Below are 25,292 nucleotides of genomic sequence, written 5' to 3' on the forward strand. Positions count from 1 at the left end.
TGCCTACATTTATCAAGGCAATAAGATGAAGCTAAGATTGTTTCACTTCTTTTTTCCCCTCAAAGGTGTTGATGGGCAAACTCTGACCGAATCTGAGTCAGTGGTTAAAACACAGGGAGAATCTCACAAACTGACCTGCACAGCCTCTGGATTCTCAATCAGTGGCTGGCAGATGAACTGGATCAGACAGGCTCCTGGAAAAGGACTGGAATGGCTTGCTGCTCATTATAATGATCTCAACATATATTACTCTCAGTCAGTTCGAGGCCGGTTCACCATCTCCAGAGATGACGGCAGAAATCAGGTGTATCTGCAGATGAACAGCCTGAGAACAGAAGATTCTGCTGTTTATTTCTGCGCTCGAGAGACACAGTGACTGAAGTTGGTGTAGCAGCTGTACAAAAACCTCAGCGCCTTCAAAGTTATCTGAAGGGAGTCTTAATTTTGACACTTTCCCTCTGCTCCATCATGCTCAGGTTTTCTCACACATCTTCAATGCATTATGTTCTCTTCCCCACTACTCTGAAGTTACTGCTGTTTGTGTAAATGGTTCCCAGGTTATTTGCAAGAATTGGTTGCTCTTCATGTCTGGGTTGTCCCTTGTCTAAGCTGAGTTAATCAATAAATGTTTTTTTTTTTTTTTCCATCATACACCTGCCTTCTTCTTGCTCATCTCCGAGTCCTTTATCAACTCCAGCTATAAGCAAAACGTCCCCAGATACTCACAGCATTTTTCCTTCAAGTTTTATTTATTAAAAGAAAATAATGTGTTAATGTTTTTGTGCATCAAATGGTTACTGTTATAAAACCCATCTCTAAAACTTCCTAGTTTGAAACCTGAACTGAAGTCAGAAGTTTTGTGACTTCAGCAAAGTGAAAACATGAACTCACATTGTTCTGGTTGCTCTCAGTCTTTGTGGTGAGTTCTTCCAGCTCCTCAGGTTGCATTAGACAATGTTTTTATTGGAGATTTGAAGATATAAAACAAAACCATGCCAACCAGTACATTTACTCTACAACTATTTCAACAAGTTACAGTTTTCAGAACATGGAGACTTTTTTTTATATATAAATTGTGTTTACCTCAAAAACCTGGAGTTTCAACTCCACCCTCGCTGGCAGGAGGAGTCAATGCAAAGCTGAACAATTTCCAGGTTTATTTGTGTGACTGTGGCAAGGCTGTCAGACAACAAGAATCACACAGAAACAAGATGAAGAACAAATTTGGTCTGCTGTTTTTTGTCATTTGCTTTACGGGTGAGAAAATGTCAAGAGAACTTCGATCTGCATTTGTGAAGCTGTTTTCTAACAACTATATTTTTATTATCTGCTTTGTTTCACAGGTGTTTGTTGTCAGACTCTGACAGAATCTGATCCAGTGGTTAAAAGACCAGGAGAATCTCACAGACTGACCTGCACAGCCTCTGGATTCTCAATCAATGGCTGGTGGATGAACTGGATCAGACAGGCTCCTGGAAAAGGACTGGAATGGCTTGCTGCTCATTATGATGATAGCAACATATACTACTCTCAGTCAGTTCAAGGCCGGTTCACCATCTCCAGAGACAACAACAAACAGCAGGTGTATCTGCAGATGAACAGCCTGAGAACAGAAGATTCTGCTGTTTATTACTGCGCTCGAGGTGCACAGTGACTGAAGTCGGTTCATCTGCTGTACAAAAACCTCAAATCCCCCTCAGAATTATCTGGTGGGTTATTTTCTTGTCTTTGTGAGACACGGATGTAAAACCAACAATGCTATAGCTGCAGTTACATTAAACTCTGACACTAGGACTGAAGAATAAGAGAGGAACATTTCTTATCACTGTCCAACCAGCTTCAATTTTGCTTTAACAAATTTAAGGAAACATGACTCAGATGTGTAACATGGGAAATAAAAAGTTTTCCATTTTAATTTCTTTGCATAAATTGACTGACTGAGGCCTGAATAATGCCTTTTCAGAACCACCAGTAAAACAGTGTTGATGGATGTAAAAAAAATCACCAGAGTTAACAGCAACATCATGGTGTGTTTTCAGATTATTCAATAAATCCAATAATAATATTAATAGAGAAGCTGGACAAAAACTCCTCACAAGGCATTTATTGGCACACAAAAATATAAGAACGCTGAGCTTCAATAGATGTCGTTTATGATTTCCTGTTAGCAGAGGTTCCATAAAAGTGTGCTTTAAATATATATATATATATATATATATATATATATATATATATATATATATATATATATATGATATATATGATATATATATATCATATATATGATATATATATGATATATATATATCATATATATAAAACATATGACATAGTTATATAGTCATATAGAATAGTTATATTATGAAACAGAAATGTTAAAGATGGAATAATAAAGATTCATGACATGCCATTTTGTCAGGTTGACAAACATCGATTTTAGTGACCTGACTGAAAGCAAAAAAATGAAAAATAAAAAATACATAAAATAAATTTGCCATTGCAAAAGATGCATTCCTATTATTAACTTAATTATGTATTTTCAGAGTGATAACTAAATTCCACCATGAAAGATGTGTCAGATTGTTTAGAAAATGTGTTTACCTCTTAAATCTGAGTTTGAACTCCCCCTCCCTGCTAGGAGGAGTCAATGCAAAACTTTGTGTTTTCCAGCTTTATTAGTGGGACTGTGGAAATGCTGTCAGAGAGCAAGAATCACTGAAACATGATGGACTACAAATCTGGGTTGTTAATTTTTATCATCTCCTTTACAGGTAAGAAATTGCAGACAGAACTTTAATCTGCTTTTGACAAACTATTTTCTTGCAATGACTATATGTTTCTGCTTCACAGGCATTTATTGTCAGACTCTGACAGAATCTGAACCAGCAGTGAAAAAACCAGGAGAATCTCACAAACTGACTTGTACAACGTCTGGAATCTCATTCAGCAGCTACTGGATGCATTGGATCAGACAGGCTCCTGGAAAAGGGCTGGAATGGCTTGCTGCTCATTATAATGATCGCAGCAACATATATTACTCTCAGTCAGTTCAAGGACGGTTCATCATCTCCAGAGACAACAGCAGAGAGCAGCTGTATCTGCAGATGAACAGCCTGAGAACAGAAGATTCTGCTGTTTATTACTGCGCTCGAGACACACAGTGACTGAAGTTGGTTCAGCAGCTGTACAAAAACCTCAAATCCCCTCAGGATTATCTTGTGGGTTATTTTCTTTTCTTTGTGAGACATAGATATAAAACAAACAATGCTATTGCTGTAGGTACACTAAACTCTGACACTAGGACTGAAGAAGAAGAGAAGAACATTTCTTATCACTGTCCAATCAGCTTAAATGTTTTATATAATGAAACATGACTCAGATGTGTAACATGGAAAAAAAAGTTTTCCATTTTAATTTCTTTGCATAAATTGACTGACTGAGGCCTGAATAATGCCTTTTCAGAACCACCAGTAAAACAGTGTTGATGGATGTAAAAAAAATCACCAGACTTAACAACAACAACATGGTGTGTTTTCAGATTATCCAATAAATCCAATAATAATGTTAATACAGAAGCTGGACAAAAACTCCTCACAAGGCATTTATTGGCACACAAAAAATATAAGAACGCTGAGCTTTAATAGATGTCGTTTATGATTTCCTGTTAGCAGAGGTTCCATAAAAGTGTGCTTTAAGAAAAATATTTGTTTTGCTTCTCCTCTATGTATGAAGACCTTTATTTTTGATTAACCTTGAACAATCTTGTGACAAAGAAATATACTCTACATATGACAGCTTCTGCTTCTCTCTTGCCATTTAATATTGTAAAAATAAACTTAATATATTGTGTCTAAGCCAAAATCTTCTGAAAATAAAAATTCTATATGTATTCAGTTAAGCTGGTAATGCCTGGATTAAGGTTTAAAGTAATATTTTAATTGTCCAACATGCTTCTTTTATCTTTAAGAAGAAATAATCACATCTTGAAGTAAACCAGCTGGAGGAAGCTAAAGGTTTGTCTGGTGGCAAAGGCGCCTTCAAACATGAAATACTTGAAGCTCCACCGCAAAGATACATTGTTAAAATATCAGTAAAAACATGCAAAAAGCCGAACAACAATTATAAGAAGGCTCTGTCTATGAGACAGAGATGTTTCATAAATAATAAATAATAAATACACTTTAAAAAAAGTCCGTAAATTTCACGGTAAAAAATATTAAAATACCAACAGTTTCTGGTCGTAATATCCAAAACATTTTATTACCATAGAAAATAAATGGAATTACTGTAAGTTATAACATGCCATTTCTGCACAAAATGTTTTTTTGTTCACTTTCATAAAAGTCCACTGTCAAATTGTCTTTTGAGAGATACCTGTCTAATTTCTAGACATGCATCGTTTTTAGCAACTTGACTTGACTGAATAGAAACATACATTACTATCTTTTGCATAGTAGTACAAAAGATGCATCACTATTAGTAACTTAATTATGTATTATTAGAGAGATAACCAAATTCCACCATAAAAGATGTGTCAGACTGTTTAGAAAATGTGTTTTTTAGGGTTTGATGTCTGAGTTTGAGGTCCACCCTCCCTGACAGGAGGAGTCAATGCAAAGCTAAATTACTTCCAGCTGTATCTATATGACTGTGGTCACAGGTGAGGCTGTCAGAGAAGCAAAATCAAAATCACGCTGAGACACAATGGACTACAAACATGAGCTGATGGTTTTTATCATCTGCTTGACAGGTGAGAAATTGGCGACAAAATTAATTTTGCCCTTTTGAAACTTTTATAACAACAACTAGACTAATTTTACTGTGTTGCTTCACAGGCATTTATTGTCAAACTCTGACAGAATCTGGATCAGTGGATAAAAAACCAGGGGAATCCCACAAACTGACCTGCACAGCCTCTGGATTCTCATTCAGCAGCTTCTGGATGAACTGGGTCAGACAGGCTCCTGGAAAAGGACCAGAGTGGGTCGCTCGTATCAGTAGTGGCAGTGGTAGCGGCAAGTACTACTCACAGTCAGTCCAGGGCCGGTTCACCATCTCCAGAGACAACAGCAGAGATGAGCTGTATCTGCAGATGAACAGCCTGAGAACAGAGGATTCTGCTGTATACCACTGCGTTCGAGAGGCACAGTGACTGAAGTCGCTTCTGCAGCTGTACAAAAACCTCAATCCGCTCAGAGTTATCTAGTGGAATATTTTATTTTCTCTGTGAAGCCTGTCTGCAAAACTAAGATTCAGTTTCCACAACACCAAACAGTGATCCTGAGATTTAAGAGGAATAAATTCATACACTAAATGTTTCCTTTTCCACCACTTTACCAAAGTCGGAAATATTGGATCTGATGCCAAGAAATCGCAAAATATCTACAATCTGTAAACAAATGATGAATTGATTTTTAAATCGTTTTGTCATTTAATTTGTTTCAAAGTTTATTCTGCAAACAATTGAAGGTATTCATTTCCTAAAGTATGGAAGAATCCCCTTAAACATGATCTGTAAAAAGTTTATTATTTTATGCATAATCTGCAGCTATGGTGCAAAAACACAGCGTACCACTCAGTGTCACTATTTGAACACATAACAGTTTCACTTTTAATGGCTGTTACTATATAAAGACGTGATAACAGAGTTTCACATAAATTTTTTTTATAATAAATTCTCTTCACTGTCTTAGAGTCAAATCATGTTATTCAACATTTCTCATGACATTTCCCCATGGTAACAAATACAACTTGTATTTGTACACTCTATCCTGAAACCAAAGTCTACTTCTGTCTTCCCATAATGTTACACAAATAAGCTTATTTGTTGTGACTAAACCAAAATCTTCTGAAAATGACTGGTCTATAAGTACAATTAACCCTCTAATAATCAACATGATCAATGCATACTTCTGGGAATGAATCTCACAAATCTGAGTTTGAACTCCCCCCCTCCCTGCAAGGAGGAGTCAATGCAAAACTTTGTGTTTTCCAGCTTTATTAGTGGGACTGTGGAAATGCTGTCAGAGAGCAAGAATCACTGACACATGATGGACTACAAATCTGGGTTGTTAATTTTTATCGTCTGCTTTACAGGTAAGAAATTGCTGACAGAACCTTAATCTGGTTTTGAAAAACTATTTTCTTACAATGACTATATGTTTCTGCTTCACAGGCATTTATTGTCAGACTCTGACAGAATCTGAACCAGCAGTGAAAAGACCAGGAGAATCTCACAAACTGACCTGTACAGCCTCTGGTTTCACATTCAGCAGCTACTGGATGGCTTGGATCAGACAGGCTCCTGGAAAAGGACCGGAGTGGATCGCTTTTATCAGTAGTGGCAGTGGTAGTAGCAAGTACTACTCACAGTCAGTCCAGGGCAGGTTCACCATCTCCAGAGACAATGGAAGAGAGCAGCTGTATCTGCAGATGAACAGCCTGAGAACAGAAGATTCTGCTGTTTATTACTGCGCTCGATACACACAGTGACTGAAGTTGTTTAAGCAGCTGTACAAAAACCTCAATCCCCCTCAGAGTTATCTAGTGGATTGTTTCATTTTCTCTGTCAGACATGTCTGTAAAACTGACAGTTCTTTAGTTCACGTTTTTCATTTTAAAATATATCATTTTAAAAATAAGCTTCAATGCAAAAGCTATGACTTTTGCATAAAGTGCAAAACATTTAACATAATGAATAGATTTCTGCTCACTCAATGGGAATACGAATGTTTCAAAATCAGCTTTTTTTGTAAAATAAGTAAAGAAAAGGTAAAGTGTAAGATGATGTTTCAATTCTAACAACTGGTTAATGTATCTAACTTAAGAATTTTATCATGCATAAATCATACATTGCTTTATCTGTTTAAGCTCCTTACATATTTAGCACAAAATATGTAAGGAGCTATATTTTTCAAAAACTCCAGTACAAAGAAGTGCAGCTTTGTACTTAAGCATGTGATTTTCAGTAAAGAATCTGACGTCTCATTTGGATGCTGTCAAATAAACTGGATCAGACAAACTGTGGGATATATTTTCACAGAGGGAAGTGGAACAAGTTATAGTAACAGGTTTAAAATACAAATCAGAGAGAGCAGCGACAGCATGATGTATTTTACACTGTCTTTTTTAAGTGCTGATGACTATTTTGTATATTTCTGTGCCACATAAGCAAAGTACTAAAGTAGGTGGAGAGGCAGAACAAAACATGCACTGAAAAATATTTCCTCAATGACCAGATGGTGGCAGTGTTGACTAAACAACAACAGGACTATAGATTTTCGTGAATTATTTTTTCCCATTTTTGTCCAGCTATTCTAATATTAGAATAACTAACTAATCTATAAGTTTATATCACACTGACATATATTGACTATAGTCAGAATAAAACTTACAAAAAAGATTCATTAACTGCAGTTTTGGTTTAATTTTTTCTTGACTTTAAGCTTGATATATAAGAAATAGCTATATCTTTAAGACATTACTGTCTTTAAGCAATATATTTAACAATATCTCTAAAATATATTGCTGAAGATATTGGTATTAAATGAAGATCAAAACTTTATAAAAAAAAACTAAATGTATTGTTTTTTTAAGTAGGATATTTTTAAATGAAATAACATTTTCTTAATTTACTCTTCAGTAGATACATATTAAAACATGTAGACACACAAAAAGGCAGGTGTGACAATTATAATATTGCTTTGTTTCATATGTCAACTGGGGACATGCTCATTAATTATTCTGACAGCTGCTATAGTAGACTAAACTATCTAAAATTAAAAAATAATTACTCATATAGCATTGATCAAACATGCATAAAATCCAGCATCCTAAACTGGGAAAACTCAAGTCTTGAGATGAGTTTTCCAATAATAAACTTTATTTTAAATCTCTTACATCTCTCACATTTTTGGTCTGACTGCTGATTAACACTGACATCTTTCAGTGAGAGAAAACATCAGCAGAATAATCTCAATCGACCACTTTAGGGTGAAAAAAAGAAAGAGAGTCATGAAACTGTATGAACTGCAGCAAATCCAGTCATAGAATGAGTTTCACATACAAACCTATGTGTTATTTCTTCTCCCTCCCTGTCAGGAGGAGTCAATGCAAATCTTTAAACCCAGCCATATATGTGCGACTGTAAAAACACTGTCAGAGACAAAAGAGCACACTGGACCAAAATGGACTACAACTCAGTAATGTTTCTCTTTATCATCTGCTTTATGGGTGAGAAATTGCAGACAGAGCTTTATTCTGTCTTTCAGAAACTGTTTTCTAACAAGAACTTTACTTCATGCCTCCATTGTTTAACAGGTGTCGATGGCCAGACTCTGATAGAATCAGGTCCAGTGGTTAAAAGACCTGGAGAATCCCACAAACTGACCTGCACAGCCTCTGGATTCACATTTAGTGACTACTGGATGGCCTGGATAAGACAGAGTCCAGGGAAAGGACCGGAGTGGCTCGCTGATATCAGGGGTGATGGTGGCCTCACATATCATTCCCAGTCAGTCCAAGGCCGGTTCACCATCTCCAGAGACAACAGCAAACAGCAGGTGTATCTGCAGATGAACAGCCTGAGAACAGAAGATTCTGCTGTTTATTTCTGCGCTCGAGAGACACAGTGACTGAAGTTGGTTCAGCAGCTGCACAAAAACCTCAAGTCCCCGGAGCTTTTTTCCCCTTTGTGACACTGACAACGATATAATAGCTGCATGGAAATAGATATACTAAGAGAAGGAGAGGAATAAACACCTAAAGTAAAATGTTTTAAGGGATGTAAATGTAATCTAATGCCAACAAACCCATGTGGATCTGAGATGTTGGTTTAAATGTGGAGACACACAAAGAGAGAGAGGGAGAAGGAACAAATAAGGAAAACTTTTGGTGCTTGAAAAAGCATGGTGATCATCATAAAGTATATGTTCTCCATAAAACAGTTTTTCATAATAAGCAGTTTTGTTTTTTTTAGGAAAAACAAAATTGTGTTTAATTTAATCTCTTTTGTACAGACATGAATTAAGAGATAGAGTTAGTCTTATTTAGTACTTAATATGTTTAATATGTCTGTGTTACTGTGCAGCAGATGTAATGAAATCCAAACAAAACACAAAACATTTAAAGATTTTCACAACACTGAAGGAAATGAACAGCAACATAGTTCATTCATTCTTCTGCTGCTTGCTCTGTCTCTGCCTTGTGAGTTCTTCCACTTTCTAAATTTTCTTTCATCAAACAATATTTCCATTGCCTTTTTCTTCTGTAAAACTGAAGAAGATCCTAAAGAACATTCTCTAGAAAATATCCTCAATTTCACCAGTGTAATTCCTTGTGCTTCAATAATCCTGCCAGGTTCTACAGGTCAGAGAATGGAGTCCATTCCCTCCAGTGATGAAAAGGCCGGGAGAGACTCTGAGTCTCTCCTGCAGAGAATCCGGCTTCTCATTCGGGTCCTATGATGTGCACTGGATCAGACAGCTGGTTGGAAAATTACTGGAATGGATGGGACGTATTTATCATAATGCAAGAGGAACCGACTATTTGAGCACTTTACAAAGTCGGACACAAATCACCAGAGACAACAGCAACAGCATGATGAACCTGAAACTGTCTAGTTTAAGGCCAGAGGACTCTGCTGTGTATTACTGTGGCAAAAGCAGGTGGAGAGGCTGGACAAGAGAGAATGTTTTCTCTGTCACCAGATGGTGGCAGTGCTGACCGTAGAACGGCTCAGTCTACGCATTAATAGAAAACAATATAATTGGTCATTTACTTTTCAAGAAGTGATGAATATTTTCAGCAAATATAATCTGTGTTTTCTCATATTTGTTTCGTGTTGCAGACGTGAATAAATGAGCTCATTGGCATTATATATTTACTCTCTGATTTTCTTTGGTGTTTATTGTATTTGTGTTGAGCTTATCAGTCAGTAGTTTATATCTTCTCAGATTTTCAGTCAGGCTGTCTATTTATTGGCATTCTCACATATTCCCTATTTGAAACAGCGTCTCTTTGGAAGCAATGGTATTTCTTTATTGTATGTCACCCAAATTTATTGTATGAAACAACAAAAAATTTGTTAAATAAATAAATCTATTCATGATCCTCTCTATGTTTGGTTTTTAAGACCAATGATTATTGTTCATTTCTGGTCACACATCCGTTTAATTTTTTTTATTTGTTGGCCTTAAGAATTGTAATATGACATGCACTGTTTTCATATAAATAAATATAAGATTTTCACAGATTTTATTTGAAGAATAGCATCCAAATACCCAACAATTTACATAAAAAGAATACATTTTAATTAAGGTAGACAAATATGACACTACAAATATGACAAAACAAATATGCTGCTTAGTCTTTGTCCAATCAGGAGGAGCCCTACAGTGCAGGATGTCATCCAGAGCTACTGTATATATTTGACTGTAGGTGGGCTGACTAGGAACAACAGGAACCTGTTTAGCAGAATGGACTACAGGACAGGGCTGCTCCTTTTAACTATCTGCTTTGCAGGTGAAATATTCAAGCTTTTGTTCCCACACATTTTCTCAGTTTAGATCAATTTTCAGTTTGTACATGCAGAAAGTTTTTCAAACTCTTATCTTCTCCTTGCAGGTGTTGATAATCAGTCTCTGACAGAATCTGATCCAGCTGTTAAACGACCTGGAGACTCACACAAACTGACCTGTACAGGCTCTGGATTCACATTCAGCAGCTACTTGATGGCTTGGGTCAGACAGGCTCCTGGGAAAGGACTGGAGTGGGTTTCAACTATTGATGTCACAAGCAAATATTACTCTGAGTCAGTTCGAGGAAGGTTCACCATCTCCAGAGACAACAGCAAACAGCAGGTGTATCTGCAGATGAACAGTCTGAAGGCTGAAGACTCTGCCGTCTATTTTTGTGCTCGGCGACCACAGTGATTGAAGTCGGTTCAGTCGCCGTACAAAATCCCCTGATATGAATCTGTAACAGAAAAAAGATGAATGAGAAATACATCCCACAATGCACACATTTATACATGAAAGTATTTGAATTTATTTAGTAATTTAACTATAATTAAAAATGCAAAACATACAACTGTTTCCATGTGAATTTAATAAATAAAATGTGACATGTTTTCTGTTAATCAGTTCAATGGAAATAACATTTCAATGATATGTGGAAATTGTTGTGAACTAACATTATAACAGATAAATCAATTTTCTTTGTGAAGATGAGTCATGCACGCTAATTAAGACTGTGAATCCAATTCACAACAACAAACTACTACTTCTTCTACAACTAACACATTTTTGATATGTATATGAATGAATTGATTTTTTTGCACACATATAATCATCAAAAGTTTAATATAAAATCTTGCGCAGAAACATTTACTGAAATGTGTCATAGTGGACCCATAAAGGTAAAATACTCAACATTTGAATAATGAAAACTATTGCCAATTGCAACACAAAACATTAAATAGACTTAAACCACCAAAACTGTTTTCACCAAAACCAAACATTAATTTGTTGACTTTTCTAGTTTTGTTTAAAAACCCTTTATATCATTTGATGTGCAGTTTGTTCTCTGGATTTGTGGATTAAAGAATAAAATAATACAAATGAGATTAACCAATGTAAAAAAAAAAAAAAAATATATATATATATATATATATATATATATATATATATATATATATATATATATATATATATATATATATATATATATATATATATATTTATATATATATATATGTTATGCCATGTTCCCTTGAAATGATAGTTACCTTCAAAATGTATCCCATTAATGTAGTAGATGTTAGGAGTTCATGTTTGTGTTCTAACAGAGATTTGTCTTTGTCTCAGATAAACTTAAGTTAACGCCTCCCGCTGTCTTTTTATGTAAATCATGTGACTTGTTTGAGTTCACTTCACACACCTTAAAAGAGGATCAGATGTTCTCTCTGCACCTGCAGCAATCATGTTCTCCTCAACTCTGTTGCTTCTGCTCCTAGTTTCTGTATCAAGTAAGTCTTTCTAGATTATTTACAACCATCGGTTTGTCTGTGTTAAAAATCTCACACACTAAATCCTTCTTTGCAGGTTTAAAAGGTGAACAGCTGAACCAGCCGCCCTCCATGACTGTGCAGGTTGGGAGAAGCGTGAGCATCACCTGTCATGTCTCTTATTCTATCGATAGTGACTTCACACACTGGATCAGACAGCCTGCAGGAAAAGGACTGGAGTGGATCAGTAGAGACACAACTATCAAAGATTCGCTACAAAGCAAGTTTAGTGTCGACTTAGACTCCTCCAACAGTAGAGTGACTCTAAAAGGACAGAACATGCAGCCAGAAGATACTGCTGTGTATTACTGTGCAAGACAGAGAGCCACAGTGACACAGACTATATGAGGAGCTGAACAAAAACCCCAGAGAATCAGAATAAATGTTGGAGCAAATCACCACCAGGGGGCCTCAGACCTTAATGATGCCAGGAACACACATTTCTATATCTTTGTTTTAATTTCACAGGTGATCTCTTTACTTTACAGAGTACTTTCTCTAACACATAGTCATCTTTAGTGTACTTCAATTTAAGATTTTTGGAAATGTTTTTAAAGTTTGAGAGGAAAAATAATGACAGCAGTCTTATAACCTTGAAAGAATATGCAGCAGCCTTAAAAAATATGTTTTTTACATTTTCATTCTTGAGGAACACTTAGGCATGTAACCATTTCTGAGGGTGGTATGCCTAACTATCTGCTGGGGAATTAAATTGTGACTTTTAGAGAATTTTGTTTTCTGCAAGTTCTCATATTAAAGATAATAAACTCATGTACTCCCAGTCTTTTGATCTCTGTAGAACGATGCCGTCTTTTTTAAGACTGTGGAGTAATGGAGTAAAGGATGAGACTGCTGCTTTTGTCATTCAGTTAAACAAGAATTTGGCTTAAGCTTGTGGCCCAGTTTATGCATTGTTGTAGGTATTTATGGACAGATATAATACTGTCATAGTTTTTCTTTTTACGATAAATGTATCATTTAAAAATTACAACAACTTAGACGAAGTAGAATCTCTATGCTTATAATTTAACTTTACATTGCATTTTATTTAATATGCAAATTTCATTATTAATGGCTGCTTATTAAGCTTATTTTTTGTTACTGGTACTGGTGATCAAATATGAACACAACTGAACCAGTGGTTTACATAGGAGTTTTCAAATAATCCTGAAAAAGCAAGTTGAGAGTTGAAATTTTAAAAGCTAAATTTATAAACCTAATACAACAAACCTCTTTTTTACAACATGTTTTAAAGTATATGTAAATATGAAACTTTTGTTATACAGTCTATTTTTGCTTATTTTTCTTTAATTTGCCAGCCAGATAATTTTCTTTAATTTTTTCTTGTAGTTTATCAGCATAATTAATAAAGTTTCGATGACTAGATTTCAGAAAGATAATGATTCATTCAGTTAAGATAAAAAACTGTCAAAGTGCATGAAATGGTATTAATAGCAACTATTATATTAATAGTTCAGTCCAAGCTTGTGTTCCTCCCTCTGTTGCAGGAGGAGTCAATGCAAAACTTCAGTCACTTCCTGCCATAAATATATGACGATCGTCGGACAACAAGTTGCACACTGGATCACGATGGACTACAGATCAGCACTTCTCCTTTTATTCATCTCTCTGATGGGTGTGAAATGCTAACAGAACTTAATCTGTCTTTCGTGAATGATCACCAAACTAAAACTGTGCTTAAAATTTATTGTTTTATAGGTGTTGATGGTCAGACTCTGACAGAGTCTGAACCAGCAGTAAAAAGACCAGGAGAATCTCACAGACTGACCTGCACAGCCTCTGGATTCACATTCAGTGACCGCTGGATGGCCTGGGTCAGACAGGCTCCTGGAAAAGGGCTGGAGTGGCTTGCTTTAATTCACCCGGGCGGTGGCAGCACATACTACTCTCAGTCAGTTCAAGACCGCTTCACCATCTCCAGAGACAACGGCAGACAGCAGCTGTATCTGCAGATGAACGGCCTGACAACAGAAGATTCAGCTGTTTACTTCTGCGCTCGCGAGTCACAGTGACTGAAGTCGGTTCAGCAGCTGTACAAAAACCTCAATGCCTTCATCTGGACAGAGTTTCTTAATATCTGTCAGTGTAAGACTGTAAATGTAAACAATCTGACACTGAGACAAAGATAAGAATAAGCATAATGGGCTTGTGTTCGATCATACCTGCAAGAAGATCCATTTTGTTTATATGTAAGGTGTATGTGAGAGAAATTAGGCCAATAAATGTCCATTATTACAAAAAAGTTTGAGCACAAGTAACTTCTTGTTCATAATATAATTTTGATGTTTTATTTGAATCACTTTCACAACATTAACAAACCCAGAAAGTTCTAAAATAATTTTGACCTGAGGTTTATTGTTATCCAACAAAATAAAAATCGAAAAATCTCCCATCTCGCTGTTTTTTTTTAAAGCAATGAAGTGGAATTAATAAACAACCAAAACATAATATTGATAAAATAATTTGTATCTGGTACTCCCCTCACCTTTTTAAATAACAGTCACACATATTGTAGTCATGGAGTTTATTTAATTTGCAAAATATCCATCCATCCATCCATCCATCCATCCATCCATCCATCCATCCATCCATCCATCCATCCATCCATCCATCCATCCATCCATCCATCCATCCATCCATCCATCCATCCATCCATCCATCCATCCATCCATCCATCCATCCATCCATCCATCCATCACAGTGTTCTGTAATGCTTTGCTATTTTGCTTTCCTTTTATGTATTAATGATTATTTTAAATAGTTCTAATTTGTCTGGCGATTTGTAAAAAAAGATGTTGCTATTATCGATTTTACAAAGTCTCATCTCAACCTGACTTCCTGTAAATAAAATAAAGTTATCACAAAAAAATAATGACAAAAAGCCCAGATATTAAAAAAATAACACAAAGTAAAAATAACTTATTAATGTGATGAAGAAATCATGTATGTAAAGAATACAAATCTAATCTCTAATGACCAAATTGTAGAAGGATCAAATACTAAAGAGAAGTGAGAAAATTGTTAAACTCTTCTTAGCTCTGAGTTTCATTTCCTCAGCAGGAGGAGTCAATGCAAAACCTTCAACTTCCAGATTTAGTTAAGTTACTGAGAAACGGCTCTTGGAGAACATAGAGCCACTCTGAAACATGATGGATCTCAGATCAGGACTGTTTATTGTTGCCCTCTGTTTTATGGGTGAGGAATTACTAAAAGAGCATTCATCTGTCTGAGAAATTATCTTATTATAAGAATTACAGTTTTGCTTCTTTGGTTTGCAGGTGTTGAAGGTCAGACTCTGATTGAATCTGAGTCAGTGGTTAAAATACCTGGAGACTCACACAAACTGACCTGTACAGCCTCAGGATTCACATTCAGTGACCACTGGATGGATTGGGTCAGACAGGCTCCTGGGAAAGGACTGGAGTGGGTTGCAGCTCTCAGTTATAGTGGAGGCAGCACATACTACTCTCAGTCAGTCCAAGGCCGGTTCACCATCTCCAGAGACAACAGCAAACAGCAGCTGTATCTGCAGATGAACAGCCTGAAGACTGAAGATTCTGCTGTTTATTTCTGTGCTCGAGAGACACAGTGACTGAAGTTGATGCAGCAGCTGCACAAAAACCTCAAGTCCCCTCAAGCCTGGAAGTCTTCAATGTAACTGTGAGGGATTGTTACTGTACTGAGATAAAACGACTGCACTGAACCACTGAGACAAAGTAAAGAATGAAACATTATTATTATCTCTATCCTATCATTAACAACATAAATCCAATCTAATGTGAAGAAATATGAGTGCATCTGTGAGGCACTTATACAAAAGGAATTCTATAACTTCGTTATTAATCTATTCATTATATTTCACAAAATAAGGGTTTTAGGACTCCTCTCTTTGAGCACAACCTAGTGAACACTGGCTATAAATACAATATTAATTATCATGACTTGCAGATATCTAACTCTAAAGTCATTTGTCTCTTATATAATATTCAGTAGGTGCAGGGATAAAAAGAACATAAGAACAGAAAAACAGCGTCTGATCTTTGTTGAAAGTAATCTGAAAATATTGGCAGTGTTTTCTGAACATTGATTTCAGTTTTTATCTAGAACTTATTTAATTTTAATAAATAAATAAATAAATAAATAAATAAATAAATAAATAAATAAATAAACAAGTCCACCCTTATACTGTTGGTCCACAAACCAGATTTAGAGATGAACAAAATCACCAAACATTCACCAGAAGGTGTCCTCAGATCACTGATGTTAACAAGACTTAAACATTTAAGAGTCTACAGTTTTAATAGATGGACAGTTACTGTGATTAATTTCAAAATGTTCTTGCTGTAATCTTGTTTTTTGTTGATCATGGAAGGTTTGAGAATAATCATCAATAACAGCAGAAATAAAGTCAGAATACCTAACAAAAATCGTAAATAATCAGTCCAGCTAATCTTAAATCGGTCAAGAAAAATAAATAAACATGTTGAATTTCCTGTGTTCACCTGAGCAACACAGTTTTGTCTAACATTCTGCAGAAGTCACACAAATTCTGACTCTAGATCAATAGTGTTTTTTCATTACCTTAACATTTCTCTAAGTGGCTCGTTTCTTCCTGTGAGGAGGAGTTAATGTAAAGCTCAGCTGTATTTATGCAGGTTCCTACAGAGAACAGAGACACTGAGGTTAACATGATGGACTACAGGACAGTGCTGCTGTTTTTAACTGTCTTTTGGACAGGTGATGATTTACCCTGATTTTATTTGAAAATATTTGATTTTTATCTTACTAACATATTAATTGTGTCTTTAATTTTTATAATAGGTAGCAATGCTCAGACTCTAACAGAATCTGAACCAGTGACTAAAAGACCAGGAGAATCCCACACCCTGACCTGTACCGCCTCAGGATTCACATTCACAAATTATACAATGCACTGGATCAGACAGGCTCCTGGGAAAGGACTGGAGTGGGTTGCTGGCGTAAGTAAGCCCAGTGGTAAAAACCAGTGGTACTCTGCATCAGTTCAAGGCCGGTTCACCATCTCCAGAAACAACGACAAGCAGCAGGTGTATCTGCAGATGAACAGTCTGAATACTGAAGATTCAGCTGTTTATTTCTGCGCTCGAAGAGACACAGTGACTGAAGTTGGTTGAGCAGCTGCACAAAAACCTCCAGCAACAATAAAGATTAATCTGTTAGACCTCAAGTCTTATTGCATGAACTGATATTTGTCTTCAAATAAATCTTTTCTTACTTTTTATGATTAGAATTTGTAGTCCTTCCATATTTTTTTATAATAGAAAGGAAAACATAGAAGTGTAAGTAGTAAAACTAAACTGAAGCAGCTGGTTTTTAACTTGTTGCTTTTGATGCTGAAAATTTTCAACAAGCTTTTTGTGTTTCAAAAACTTGAGCTAGAACTGAAGCGTAGCTCCAACACAACTGCTGATTTTAAAACTGCATTACTATTAAAGAATGTGGCAATGAAAAAGCCAATTAAAAATAAAACTGTAACTCTCAATCGCATTAAATGCACTTTTAACTTTTTCTCCAAAACTAAGTCATAATGAAGATGGTAGTTCTTCAGCAAACCTTAATTCCACAATAATACTAATTAGGAGCTGTAATATATATATATATATATATATATATATATATATATATATATATATATATATATATATATATATATATATATATATATATATATATATATATATTCCCCTCTCACCCTCCGTGGGTGGTCTCTTTCATCCTCTGAGCTCGGGTCCTCTACCAGAGGCCTGGGAGCTTGAGGTTTCTCCTCCAGTATCTTGGCTGTGCCTATAACTGCACATTTCTGGACTGAGATGTCTGATGTTGTTCCTGGGATCTGTTTGAGCCACTGCTCCAGTTTGGGGGTGACTGCCCCGAGGGCCCCGATGACCACAGGCACCACTGTGGTCTTCACCTTCCAGGCCTTCTCCAGTTCCTCTCTGAGGCCCTGGTATTTCTCCAGTTTCTGTTGTACTACTTTATGCCTTTGTGCTAACTTTTGTGATGAAGTTATAGATGATTACAAGTTATGTGACTAGTAATTGTTGATTAAATGGATGTTTCCAGCAAAACATCTCATCATTCAATCTCCTCCCTTTGAGGAGGAGTTCATGCAAAACTGATAAACTGATGATGTTTTAAACACTCTGCAGCGATAACAATGGAGAAAAGAGACATAGCTCAACATGATGCACTGCAGGATTTCACTGCTGCTCTTAGCTGTCTGCTGGACAGGTGAACATCTTTTGTCAAATTAGATTGGAATTAGTTAAACCATGGGACTTTTTCGAGTCCCAGGCTATAACTGTGTTAACATTTTTGCAGGTGTTGGTGGTCAGACTCTGACAGAATCTGAACCAGCGACTAAAAGACCTGGAGAATCTCACACCCTGACCTGCACAGCTTCTGGGTTCACGCTTAGCAGCTATGCAATGAGCTGGGTCAGACAGGCCCCGGGAAAAGGACTGGAATGGATTGCCTATATAGGCACCTACGGTTATCAAACATTCTACTCCCAGTCAGTCCAGGGAAGATTCATCATCTCCAGAGATGACTCCAATAGTAAAATCTATCTGAAGATGAACCAGCTGAAAGCTAAGGACACAGCTGTGTATTACTGTGCTCGACGGGCACAGTGACACAGGGAGGCAGGAGGTTCATACAAAAACTTCCTCCACCTGCCACTTCCTCTGCAGACCTTCTGCTCAACTTGTTAGTGTTGGTATTATTGGCAAAAATTCTTCAAAATAATATTAATCAAAGAAAAGTATTAAAAATATCACGGTGAACAGAATTGTTTTCCCTATTACATTATTACAGGTGCTGGTCATAAAATTAGAATATTGTGATAAAGTTCATTATTTTCCATAATGTCATGATAAAAATTAAATTCTCATATATTTTAGATTCATTGCACACCAACTGAAATATTTCAGGTCTTTTATTGTTTTAATTTTGATGATTTTGGCAAACAGCTCATGAAAACCCAAAATCCCTGTCTCAAAAAATTAGAATATTATGAAAAGGTTCTCTGAACGAGCAATAAAAATAATCATCTGAATCAACAAAGTAACTCTAAACACCTGAAAAAGATTCCTGAGGCCTTTACAAACTCCCAGCCTGGTTCGTTACTCAAAACCGCAATCATGGGTCAGACTGCTGACCTGACTGCTGTCCAGAAGGCCATCACTGACATCCTCAAGCAAGAGGGTGAGAAACAGAAAGAAATTTCTGAACGAATCGGCTGTTTGCAGAGTGTTATATCAAGGCACCTCAGTGGGAAGTCATTAGGAAGGAAAAAGTGTGGCAGAAAACGCTGCACAACGAGAAGAGGTGACCGGACCCTGAGGAAGATTGTGGAGAAGGGCCGATTCCAGACCAAATTAAATTTTCATCTCCATAAAACTTTTCAGCAGATGGAAGCATGAAGTGCTCCAAAATCTTCTGATAGCTGCTGCATTGATCCTGCCCTTGATAAAACCCAGTGGACTAACACCAGCAGCTGACATGGCACCCAGACCATCACTGACTGTGGGTACTTGACACTGGACTTCTGGCATTTTGGCATTTCCTTCTCCCCAGTCTTCCTCCAGAGTCTGGCACTTTGATTTCCGAATGACATGCAAAGTTTGCTTTCATCCGAAAAAAGTACTTTGGACCACTGAACAACAGTGGTCCAAAGTGCTGCTTCTCTGTAGCCCAGGTCAGGCGCTTCTGCCGCTGTTTCTGGTTCAAAAGTGGCTTGACCTTTGACCTGGGGAATGCGGCACCTGTAGCCCATTTCCTGCACACGCCTGTGCACAGTGGCTCTGGATGTTTCTACTCCAGACTCAGTCCACTGCTTCCCCCAAGGTCTGGAATCGGCCCTTCTCCACAATCTTCCTCAGGGTCCGGACACCTCTTCTCGTTGTGCAGCGTTTTCTGCCACACTTTTTCCTTCCTACTGACTTCCCACTGAGGTGCCTTGATATAACACTCTGCAAACAGCCGATTCGTTCAGAAATTTCTTTCCGTTTCTCACCCTCTTGCTTGAGGATGTCAGTGATGGCCTTCTGGACAGCAGTCAGGTCAGCAGTCTGACCCATGATTGCGGTTTTGAGTAATGAACCAGGCTGGGAGTTTTTAAAGACCTCAGGAATCTTTTTCAGGTGTTTAGAGTTACCGTATTTTCCGCACTATAAGGCGCACCTAAAAACCTTCAATTTCCTCAAAAGCCGACAGTGCGCCTTATAATCCGGTGCGCCTTATGTATGGACCAACATTGAGCCACAACAGGTCTAGCACCTACGGTAAGCAGCCGCCGACTTCATTTTCGCCTGTAGAAGAAGAAGCGCACAGTGCATGCTGGGATAGTTGTCAGAACGCTGGTTTGTTAATAAAGTTTGACTGACCTATCTACCTACTGACCATCTAGAATCAGGTTGTCTGCAGGTCATTTAGCACCACGTTCTCCACGAACATGCTGTGCGCGAACGGAGAAGGGTGACTATCGTCCGCCCACGCCCCAGCCCAGTTGAGGAAGGCTCTCCTCGCCGACCAGAGTTGGATTGTTTTGTTGACATTCCGTTTAGTGGAGCTCCATCTAGTGGATGCATAACGTAACTCCAGCCTCTACTGTAATGTCTATTTTATGCGCCTTATAATGCGGTGCGCCTTATATATGAAAAAAGTTTTAAAATAGGCCATTCATTGAAGGTGCGCCTTATAATCCAGTGCGCCTTATAGTGCGGAAAATACGGTACTTTGTTGATTCAGATGATTATTTTTATTGCTCGTTCAGAGAACCTTTTCATAATATTCTAATTTTTTGAGACAGGGATTTTGGGTTTTCAAGAGCTGTTTGCCAAAATCATCAAAATTAAAACAATAAAAGACCTGAAATATTTCAGTTGGTGTGCAATGAATCTAAAATATATGAGAATTTAATTTTTATCATGACATTATGGAAAATAATGAACTTTATCACAATATTCTAATTTTATGACCAGCACCTGTAATTGTGGAATAATAAGTGATAGTGTAAATATGCATATGTTACAATGTATGTAATTCACCATACAAAAGCTCTATTACAGTGACATAATGTTAGTTAGTTAACCAATAACAGGAGCATAAACCTTCATTAGTTAGTAAAACCTTCAGACTGAGCAGATCCAGGAGGTTTGACTGGTTGTTTTTAGAACCATGTTTAAGTTATTTGTTTGAATTACTGCTGCAGTGACCTCAGACTGCAAAAACATAAAAAAAGTTCTGTCCCAACAAACATGAACTTTCAACAAAACAAATAGAAAAAATTCTAGAATTGCAAATTTAATTTATACGTACAAGAAAAAAAAAGACTGGGTTGTTACACTTATTTGTAGGTAAATTTAAAAGCAATTTATTAGTGAATTTGTGTCCAAATACACATGATATGGAATATGCCTCACTTCACACAGACATGTTTATTTTTGTTATTAAACTGGGTTTGCCAGGCTGCTGTGAGATGCTAAAAAGACAAACAGCCTGAACTACAAATTATGAATGAAATGTTTCTGATCATCATTATATTACATGTGTCTTTATTAAGACCTTGAACTTGCATGACCAGAGAGCTGTTTGTGTCAAACAAATGAAAGATAAGCTGATATACAGAAATGAAAATGTTTATGAAGATATGTGGAGCCAGAATGTCTTTGAAGATAAACAAATGGTTTCAATATGTTGCACTTTGTCAGTGAAATTATCTTGCTCTGCTGGCAACTGATCAAACATCAATGAAATCAGTATTTTTTGTTTAAAAATGTTTATTTAATTACCATGGGGATGTTGAAGTCAGCTTTTATATTGTATGTAAATTTTTTGTTGTCATTGTTCTTGTAAAAAAAAACAAAAAAAAAACATATTTTGTTATTCAGGATTGATTTGTAAAAGTAATAAAGACTAAAACATCAAAGGGGTGAGTAATTCTTACTTTATATTTCAGAAGATTAAGAAGCCATTTTAGAAAAAATGTTAAACTATTAAGTTTTAGTTCCTCCCATTTAGGAGGAGTTAATGCAAAACTTCAGTAGCTTCCAGCTTTATTAATGTGACAGTGTTTAAGTTGTCAGGAAACAAGAAACACATTTGAACATGATGGACTACAGATCAGGACTGATCCTTCTAATGATTTGCTTTATGGGTGAGAAGAAGTTGAAGGAATATTTAATAGATTTTTGTGCAACTTTTCTCTAAGAGAAACTCAACTTTCTGACTGTCTTACTCACAGGTGTTGATGGTCAGACTCTGACTGAATCTGATTCAGTGGTTAAAAGACCAGGAGAATCCCACAAGCTGACATGTACAGCTTCAGGATTCACATTCAGCAGCTACTACATGCACTGGATCAGACAGGCTCCTGGGAAAGGACTGGAGTGGCTTGCTTATATCAGTGATGGTAGTGGTCGCTACACAGGCTACTCTCAGTCAGTTCGAGGCCGGTTCACCATCTCCAGAGACAACAACAAACAGCAGGTGTATCTGCAGATGAACAGCCTGAAGACGGAAGATTCTGCTGTTTATTTCTGCGCTCGAGAGACACAGTGACTGAAGTCGGTTCAGCAGCTGCACAAAAACCTCAAGTGCCTTCAAAGTTATCTGAACGGAGCTTTTCAATATCTTCCTGTGTAAGACTGTAAATGTGATTATGTCTCAGAAACAGTGAACAATCTGACACTGAGACAAATAGAAGAATAAACATAATAGGCATCATGTTTGATCATATCTGACTGTTCAACCATCAGCAATGTAACTAATAAAGTCAAGAAAAATCACTTTATTTATCTATATTGTATGTGTAGTAGTCTTTATTTTTATATGTGTCTTACACCCTTTTACAGATGCACAGCCAACATAGGCTTACAAGACACAGTAGAACAGACAGAAATAAAAATTCTTCAAAACAAAAAGCATCCTGTTTCTAAATTGTCAGGCCTTCAAAATAAACTGTGCTAACTGAAACAACAAATACTTAAATGTCTATTTTCATCCGTTAAATAAAATAAATCTGGATAAACATCAAGTACTTTAGTAAATAAATAATTTCTCAATGTCAAGTATAAGGGATAATAAAACAAAACGTGCACTTCACTCTCAGTTTCCTCCAAATCACACAAAGAACATCTTTGGTTCTTCCTCTGGAACTAAATGAAAACGTCCAGCTTCCAAAAGCCAAAGGCAAAGTGCCAGATCTGAACTGGGCGCACATGGACCGTCGTTTTTTTGACAAGTTTCATGATACATATGGCTGAAGATCATCGGTATCCTTTAGTAAAATATAAGGATCATTTTGGTTTATGTGAGATATCAACTACCCACTTACGTTTATAAACTTCAAAATAAAACTGTTTAAGCTATTCAATATTACATCTTAATTTATTCCTAAAAATGTACTAAAAAACTGCCTTCTCAGTTTTCTCCTCCATTTGTCTGGCCCAAGTACTTTATGAAATCCCAAAGAAAAATATGTTTTGTTAATCTATGGTCTGGCATATTGATAAATCTATTCCATAATGTGACCATGTCTGCGGTAATATGGTCAGATTGTGAGACAATTCATGTCAACAAATACTTTCCATTATTGTAAAAATGTTTGAGCACAAGCAGCTTCTGGTTCATCATATAAATTTCTCACACAACAAAATGGCTCATTAGACATAACATGCAAAAGAGTCACCACCAGGGGTCCTCAGAACACTGATATTAACAAGATTTAAACATTTTTAATATTTAAGTTTAATACATAGCTACTCACTATAATTTATTTCAACATGTTTGCTTTAATCTTTAATCTGCCATTTTATTGATTTTGTAAAGTTTGGGAATAAGCATCAATAATAACAGAGTTTAAAAAAAAATAACTTTAAATGACACAATCAATAGTCTGTGAAAAATAAATAAATAAATAAATAAATAAATAAATAAATAAATAAATAAATAAATAAATAAATAAATAAATAAATAAACATATTGTCTGTATTCACCCAACCAAGACATTTTCTGCTTGGTTTTATCTAACATTCTGCAGGAGTCAGACAGATGCTGATTCTAGATCAATATTTATTTTTCATTACCTTAACATTTCTCTCAGTGCCTCGTTTCTTCCTGTGAGGAGGAGTTAATGTAAAGCTCAGCTGTATTTATGCAGGTTCCTACAGAGAACAGAGACACTGAGGTTAACATGATGGACTACAGGACAGTGCTGCTGTTTTTAACTGTCTTTTGGACAGGTGATGATTTACCCTGATTTTATTTGAAAATATTTGATTTTTATCTTACTAACATATTAATTACGTCTTTAATTTTTATAATAGGAAGCAATGCTCAGACTCTAACAGAATCTGAACCAGTGACTAAAAGACCAGGAGAATCCCACACCCTGACCTGTACTGCCTCAGGATTCACATTCCCAGATTATGCAATGCACTGGATCAGACAGGCTCCTGGGAAAGGACTGGAGTGGGTTGCTCTCGTAAGTAAGCCCACTGGTAACAGCCAGCGGTACTCTCCATCAGTTCAAGGTCGGTTCACCATCTCCAGAAACAACGACAAACAGCAGGTGTATCTGCAGATGAACAGTCTGAAAACTGAAGATTCAGCTGTTTATTACTGCGCTCGACAGACACAGTGACTGAAGTTGGTTGAGCAGCTGTACAAAAACCTCCAGCAACAATAAACATTGATCTGTTAGACTTAAAGTTTCAGACTGTGAAGTAACACTTGAATTCAAATAAATCATGAATTACATTTTAGCCGTTCCATAAGATTCTTATTATCACAAAAGAAAACATTGAAATAAGAAGTAAAACTAGATGGAAGCAGCTGGCTTTTATCTTTCTGCTCCTGATCCTCAGACACTTTAAACAAGCTTTTTGTGTTTCAGAACGTTTTCGCTGGAGCTCCAACACAACTGCTGATTTTGAAATTGCTTTACTATTAAAAAGTGTGGGAATGAAAAAGCCAATTAAAAATAAGACTGTAACTCCAGCAATCTTATTAAATGTACTTTTAACTTTTTCTACAAAACAATGTATATAGATTTCATTATAAAGATATTGCTTCTACAGCCAGCATTAATTTTACAGCAGACTTAATTATGAGGTATGTTAAAATTAATCAAGACAGTTTTGTTTTGTTGCACCACTTTATTCTT

At 36.4% G+C, this 25,292-nt stretch overlaps 1 pseudogene and 1 gene segment (V, D, J or C); both read left to right on the plus strand.

Annotated features, from left to right (window-relative positions):
* The first annotated feature begins 10,475 nt into the window (after positions 1-10,475).
* Positions 10,476-10,931, plus strand: LOC106905068 (immunoglobulin heavy variable 3-30-3 pseudogene; annotated as a pseudogene).
* Positions 10,932-22,074: 11,143 nt separating this feature from the next.
* Positions 22,075-22,747, plus strand: LOC148157990 (Ig heavy chain V region 6.96-like). The segment is given in 2 exon segments: positions 22,075-22,283; positions 22,371-22,747. Coding segments are annotated over 2 exon segments (366 nt in total).
* The last annotated feature ends 2,545 nt before the right edge of the window (positions 22,748-25,292 follow it).

Source organism: Poecilia mexicana, unplaced genomic scaffold (genome assembly GCF_051168715.1).
Source record: "Poecilia mexicana isolate PSO_F unplaced genomic scaffold, ASM5116871v1 scaffold_8, whole genome shotgun sequence".
Taxonomy (NCBI): domain Eukaryota; kingdom Metazoa; phylum Chordata; class Actinopteri; order Cyprinodontiformes; family Poeciliidae; genus Poecilia; species Poecilia mexicana.